The sequence below is a fragment of the Monopterus albus genome, unplaced genomic scaffold (assembly GCF_001952655.1).
Source record: "Monopterus albus unplaced genomic scaffold, M_albus_1.0 scaffold69.1, whole genome shotgun sequence".
NCBI classification, from domain to species: domain Eukaryota; kingdom Metazoa; phylum Chordata; class Actinopteri; order Synbranchiformes; family Synbranchidae; genus Monopterus; species Monopterus albus.
The window spans coordinates 2,850,032-2,857,460 of record NW_018127949.1 but is presented as its reverse complement, the minus strand read 5'-3'; the positions used below and the strand labels follow the sequence as shown (position 1 = coordinate 2,857,460).

Genomic DNA, 7,429 nt, shown 5'->3' with positions numbered 1-7,429 from the left:
TATCATTCCACTGATGAAATCCAAAGTAGTTTTCACACCTTCTAAGCCTCGAATTATGGTGTTGGATTGGTTCACTTTCTGCAAATGGAAGATATGCTCACAGTGACATCTGCAGGATTAGCCCTGATTACGAAAACTTGAGGTACAAGCTTCACGAGGTCATTAAGTTCAGTGATGTAATGTGCGCTTTGTGTTCAAGAAGCATGAAAATCTGTAGTTACATTAAATCTGGTTTTATCTGTGTAAGCCATTGACAGGCCTGATTTTTTTAAAGGCACACTTTAACTTGAAAGTGGATGTAAGGAACATTTATGGCAAGCCAAAAGTGTTTCAGCATACATGTGAGAAAGTATTTAAGATAGACCTGATGGTAGCAGTTTCTCTGCCTTTAGTGTTTTCCATTGTTTTCTATATTTAACATGTTTTTATTCTCTGTACAGTTTGCATGTATTGTGTATATTCTGTTTTTGATAGTGTTTCGTTGTTGTCGTCATGGGTGCATTTTAGTAATCTACAGTAAAGTATGTGTCCACTTTTTAAGCGCACTGAAATCTTTGCACTTCTGCCTCCCTTGATTTATTGTTATCACGTTGTTACCATGTTATCACTAAGGTGTTTGTGGGCTAAAGTAAACACATGGGTTTCTACCTTACGTCTGGTAGTTTTTCAGCCTCTTTAAGAAAGTCAAACACATTTTAACACTTCATTTTCGCTGTGGATGTGGACTTATGTGCAGGCAGTGATGGTATAAAGACCCCACTTTCTCTTTTGTGTTGGAAAAAAAACGGCTGGCTAAAGATGCGTTTGTGTGGTAGACTGGAAGCGCTTCCACTGTTGGTTGGTAGTGGCTTCAAGTTGTGAACGGTGGTGAGTCCTGCAGCCGAACCACTGGTGCGTAATGGTGCACGACTGGGCGGCAGATGTTCCACCACCGGGACACTGTCTCTGCAACACTTTATCTGAACCCTTTCAACTTACTTTTCTCGGCGGAGGCGTGCGTTAACTTGCTCCCCTGCCTTTTTAAAAGTTATCTGAGGAAAAAAAAAAGAGGAAGAAATAGAAAAGTCCGGGTTACTTCTTCAAACCGTCCCGGTTTCACCGGGGAGTTGTCGTCATCAGCACCCCAGATATACTGTACCCCCCACCCTCCCTTAGCTTCGTAAATGGATGGGGCAATCTTGGTCTATGCAATTCAACACAGGCCAAAAGATTGGAAACAACTTGAAAATATCCGTCAGTTTGTCCGGCTGCTTCGCTGCAGCTCAACTCTGAGGACTTTTCTCCTGCATTTGTGCTTTTTACTGGAGGAAGGACTCTGCTCAAAGTTTACAACAGAAAGAAAAGCTCAGCGCTGAAGTGGCAGCTCTCACACTATAGCCACCGCTATGGATTGTATGCATTTATTGATGTACTTTTCACTCACTCAAGTATGTTTGGACCTTATTTTTGCTGCAGAAACACAAGGTGAGTAATCCATTTCTTTTCTTTTCTGTGCTTTTGTGCTGTGCAGCTTAAAGAAATGTAGCCTGAAGCGCAAATGAGGGGGGCTAATGATAAAAATAATGGGCTATTTTTATTGATAGGTCAACAAAGCTTTGGCAGCCTTACAGTTCCAGATGAACAAAATGAGCACAGTTTGTTGAACCCCTGGATGTCCACAGTACTGAGTGGTGGAGAAGCACTCAGATCCTTTACTTAAGTAAAAGTAGCACTGCAGCAGTGTAAAAATACTCAGTTACAAGTCAATGTTCTGCATTCAAAATGTTACTTAAGTAAAGTACAGAAGTGTTTGCATCAAAATATACTTAAAGTACTAAAAGGAAAAATAATCATTATGCAGAATGGCACATTTCACATTCCTGTATATCATATTATTGTATTTTAATTGCTTATGCATTTAATTTGAATTACAGCTGGGTAGCTTGTGAATTTTCTACCATAGATCAGTGAGGTCTTATGATCATACTGTATTCTTTATATTACGCTGTTATGAAAAGTAACTAAAGTTATCAATTAGATGTAGTGTAGTAAACAGTACAATATTTGCCTCTAAAATGTAGTGAAGTCAAAGAATGAAGTAACACAAAATTGTACTTAAATACAGTACTAGAGTAAATATACTTACTTTAAATAAGTAAATATAGTTACTTTCCACCACTGACAGTATTTGTACTTATGATACCAGCTTAATAAAGAGAACATTCATTCTAAGAGACTTTTATATGCTTTATATCATATGTTTGAATACAGTTTAGTTCTGTTCTCTATCATACAGCATATCTTTTTAATCATTTAGCTTACTTTGCTCTGTAGTCTTTTCTATAGGAACTTGTCTGTAAATGAGATTCTCACTTGACACTATCTGTCCCATCAGAAAAACTCTCTGGAAAGTTAAGTGAATATGGTCTTATCGTGCCATTCAGCACAGACTCCCATGGCCGGTACATTTCTCACGTGGTCTCAGCTCGAAGCAGAAGTAAAGGTGGTGGTGCTGCTGATGCCGGCTCAGCCTTTAGCAGCAGGAGAAGAGTGGCCCGCGATGCCCCTGAGATGCCCTCGGTCACCTCTTCTGCAGCTCAACACTTGTTTTTCAACGTCACTGTGTTTGGGAAAGAACTGCACCTCTGCCTGAGAGCCAACAGGAGGCTGGTGGCCCCGGGGGCGTTTGTGGAATGGCATGAGGACTTTGAGGAAAAGGTCAAGGAACATATCCACAGGGACTGTGTTTTCACTGGAGATGTGAGTGACATGCCAGAAGCCTCAGTGGCTATCAGCAACTGTGATGGACTGGTAAGTCACCAAAGCACACTTGAACTACTTGTCAGATTGAGAGAGGTACAGCAGGAAGGAAAGATCCTCCCTCTTCTTTGGTAAAGTGGAGTGTTACAAACTGACATATGACAAATTACAGGAAAAACCTGAATAATGTTTTTTTCCGGGATGACAGTACCATCATCCATAGGACACGAGGGGTCAGCGAATGGTTTGATGAATATGAAAATGATGTGAATCATAGTCTTTGGCCTTCAGTCACCAGATTTCAACCCAGTTGAACAGCTATGGGGGATTTTGGACTGTGTTAGACAGGGCTCTCCACCACCATCATCAAAACACCAAAAAATGAAGGAATGTCTTTTGGAACAATGATGTCCATCCCTCCAGTGTTCAGACATGTAGAATCAATGCCAAGGACCAGTGACGCTGTTCTGGCGGCACATGGTGGCCCAGCACCTTACCAAGACACTTTATGCTGGTTTTTTTGGTCATCATTCTGTATTTAATTAGGAATTCTTCAGGCAGCCAGTGTTAGGGGTAGAATACAGCAAATCTGGCTCTTTAGCTAGTGCGTTCACTAGCTAGTCACTAACTCTTTCTGCCGCTAGCATCAAGCTGCTATTAGGTGTCTGGTTGGTAGCACAGTTGGTAACTCATGTCAGAAAGTTTTATTGGCCCCTTTTCTGTTGTTGTGCAGCTGCTGAGGATGTTGACTGCAGAGGTACATAATCCTCAATGGATTCATCACTATAATCGACCCCTTTCACATTACCTGTAGATATAATCCACAATTATAGAAATATTGGCTAGCACAGTTTAATGAACTGATGTTAATTAGCTACATTACGACAAAATTTAATTTTTTTTTTAACCTGTATTGGAAAATAGCTTTAAGGTAAAACTACTGACATTTGTGTGTTTCTGCGCTATTTCTAAAATATTGTGTCTGGAAAGACGTGCTGCAGCTGGCTTCAAATGTCAGAGTTCAAAGCTTTGAAAATGACAAAGAATAATGTGTTCACTTCTGTTGTACTGAGGCTGCAGCAGAGGTCTTAGACTAGGTAAGCAAAGTCAGTTATCTCCATGGCTAGATACCGGTCAGTGCACGTGGGTAAAGATGTTTTTTGTGATTTTGGTATACTCACCCTTTAAAGGCTACCATCACACTCTTAGGGATATCATCCATGTGTTTCCTTGCATCAAAGCCAACATAAACAAAGACCTGTCTGTGCATGCAGGTAGCATTTGAAGCTGCACAGGCAGCTTGCAGGCAAATGATTTGGTCTGAAATATCTGCTTGATGTGGAAGGACTTGGAGGAGATCATGTCTGATGAAAGGACAGAGTCTGAAAGAAGTAAGAATCAGAGAGGAGATCATGTCTGATGAAAGGACAGGGTCTGAAAGAAGTAAGAATGTGAATCATGCGCTGAGATTGCTGCATGCGGGCCAAATGTCTGTAATGTACTGTACTGTCTTTATGTTTAGGCATGCTATCTTCAAAAGTACGTTTGATGAGGTCACCTATACAGAACAGACTAATACTGTTGGAAACCTAAAGCTGATGTACAGTATATAACAGCTGCATACACCATTTTTCCCCTGTAGTATGTGCAAACCTTGGAAACCTCAGACTTCAAGAGCACTCCAGCAGTCATCACAACTCCTAACCATATAGATTGTCAATTATTCTCTTAAATCTGACTTTAATATTAGTGTGTCTGCTTTACAGAAAGGCTGATTTCAAATAGCGTTGCATGTCGTCACCAGTAACATGTTGTAATCTGGTCTCTTGCCATGTGCCTGTAATCACAGGATTTATGGCATTCCAAGCTCATGACAGACAAGACATGTATAGCATAAAGATGCAAATTAATGTGATATATCTGACCTCAGCACAGCCAGAAAAATCAGCTGAGATTGCATAGAAATGAAGAATGACTTGGTGTTCTAAAGCAGACCTGCACTTTCAGTTTCACTTTTAATCTAGTTTATGTTTGATGGACCAACATCTCAGCATCTGCACTGTCTTGCACAGACTGTTACTTCTGCTAGATGGCAACAGCTGTGCACTCCAGACAAGCATGAACTATTGTTGTAGAGCAATGAGTGATGGCTCTGATTATATCGGTGCTGCTCATGTGTTGGTTTAACACAGATGACAGGCTGATTGAATTACATGTGTGATGGAAACACAAGTGCCAGATAACTGCACTTGGAAGAGTGCTATTTCTATGTCTGTCGGTTAAAAAGAGAGAGAACCACCTAGCAACAGTCAGTAGTCAGTTGTCTTACTGTTTATTAGGGTGGGGGACGAGAAGGGGCGGTTTTCCATCCATCAGAGATGGAAATGCTTGCATAAATTGTTCTATTCATGAATTTTTGCAGGATTTACTGGTCCCAGTCCAGTATTCCATCTTCCTCTGGTATTCCAGTGCTCTGCTGGCATGAAGGTAAAGTCACTAAATTAAGAACTCCATCAGTGGAAGCCTGACATCTCAGCCAACAATTTGCAGCAGCCACAGTATGTCAGTCTCATTTAAGCACACACTGTAATACAGGACACGCATACATGCAAGCATATATACCGTATCTAAACACACATGTGTTTGTCTTTCTGTACTTGTGAGGAGACTCATATGCATGTGCTTTGTGATCCAGCACAGTGGAATGTGATGTGGAAGCTGATAAAAAGGAATCAAGTAGTATCCCCCTGCTCCCACAACCTGTCTCATACTATTATTTCAAATCGTGACTCTGCTGAGTTCAGCACCGCTCAGCCATGATTTACTCCCTGCCATATTGATCCTCCATGGTTTTATCAGAAAAGCCTTTGTCCAGGTTCACCCACACACTGGATGTTGCTCATATCTAATGAATGTTGTGTCAGAAATCTAATTTGTTTTTCTCCACTATTGGTCAGATTTGTTATGAATCTTGAGACCTTGAGCTTTGACAGTGATTTACCTTTTTATAGCTCTCCCACTCTTGGAATTAAATGTTTCTATTTTCATATTTGTTTCTCACTTTGGTGTGCTCACTGCCCTGAGCAGCATGCACACCTAATATTACATACAGTAAATATCCATCTTCAAAGTTGTTCTCACCGTTGTGTGGAATTTAGTGCATTGGTGTGCTTAAGCACTTAGCTTTATTTGCCTTTATTTGTACAGTGTCAGTGGCACCGCTGGATGCCTCAGTGTCTCTCCTTCAGAGCGTTTTTCAGTGCGGAGGCAGGAAACACTTGCAGAACCTCACACTGATACAAATGGAGTCCTCCACTGAATGCCGCAGTGCTCGTAATGATCCTGTATATAGACACTGACATCACTTGAAGCAACCCGATGACCTCTCTTGACCTTACAAAAGCTAATATCTTTCTATTGGTGCTAAATAAAAATTTCAGAGAGCACAAAAGTTATTAAATCTATGGTGGCCACAAATATCTGTACCAGCCATCCAATAGCAGGCTTCCCCAACGTTCTAAGTGGCGGAGCTTGACAGGAAGCTCCACAGATATGAAAAGGCAACAAAATTTCTTTTAGATCCTAAATGCCAATGCATTAGAGTTTTGGGGACTTCGTTTCTTAACCTAAGTGTGATTTTCAATGGGCTGAATTCATTAATAAAACAGAAATCTAATAGCTTTTGTGTATCCTCCCTGGCAACCAACCCATGCTCTTATCTAGCCCAGAACTTCCCATGCTGTGTATGTATGTTTACATTTAATTCCTCTAGGCATTTCCAGATGCTGCTGCTCGCTCCCCTCACAGACTTCGCCTTTCACTCACTGCTGAAATAAGAGACCACAGAGAAAGTATTCGAGCACGTCTTACTTGGCATTTCCTGGTCAGGAGCTGGACAGATTCTTTCACTCCTTTTTGGCCTTGCTGTCATATGTCCACCCTTAAGTTCACAGTGCTTGTGTTGGTTGTTCCAAGCGATAACACACAGAGGATTTTTTTTGTTTTGGCTCAGTGTTCTCTGTGCTGCTCTGCATTTAGATTTCCGTTTTTCAGCTCAAATACACACATTCTTGCCAAAATCCTGTTGGTGTACTTTCTTCATGAGTATAATGACAGGCTGGATAGGTTTGTTTTCTTAGTGAGAGGTAAGAATATGAGAAATGTTATGTGCAGTGTGCTGTGTATTCAACCATTACAGCTCATTAAGCATAATGCAAACAAGATGGCAACACAGATGGGTCAGTGTCACATTTGTTTGGTTTGTTATCAGGAGATGCATCAATGCTTTTGCTTTATTTACTGTAGGTCCTCCTTTATTATCATTCACGATCCACCAACTCCATTTTGCTGTGCAGGCAGATGTTTTCTGTGAAAAACAAACAAAGACAGACAGTATGTCTGCTTTGCACACAGATGATTTCGTCGTAACCTCTGTCACGTCACACCACATTTAGACCAAGGAGTAAATATTCTGTTCACCTCTAATACCTCAGTACCTGGTAATATCATGATGCAAGAGTGAGTTGCAGCTGGATGTTGGCATGCCTCTGCAGTCCATGTATATATTTCCATTCACCTACACTTTAGGAATACAACAAAGAAACCTGAAGCAGATGTGTCGTGTCAGCGCCATTCAAAATGCTGCATTGTCACTTAAACTCAGTCAATATAAAAGAAGGATACAGGGAAA

General features: G+C 40.9%; 1 protein-coding gene across 3 annotated transcripts in view; it reads left to right on the top strand.

The window, feature by feature from the left end:
* The first annotated feature begins 890 nt into the window (after positions 1 to 890).
* Positions 891 to 7,429, top strand: part of adamts14 (ADAM metallopeptidase with thrombospondin type 1 motif, 14) — a 30,211-nt gene continuing 23,672 nt past the window's right edge. For all 3 annotated transcript variants that reach the window (XR_002275357.1, XM_020605347.1, XM_020605346.1), the window contains exons 1-2: positions 891 to 1,464; positions 2,375 to 2,790. Coding sequence is in view for 2 of the 3 variants with exons in the window: in XM_020605347.1 (XP_020461003.1) it covers positions 1,386 to 1,464; positions 2,375 to 2,790 (495 nt within the window). In the remaining variant the exon portion in view is untranslated. The remainder of the gene's footprint in view (positions 1,465 to 2,374; positions 2,791 to 7,429) is intronic.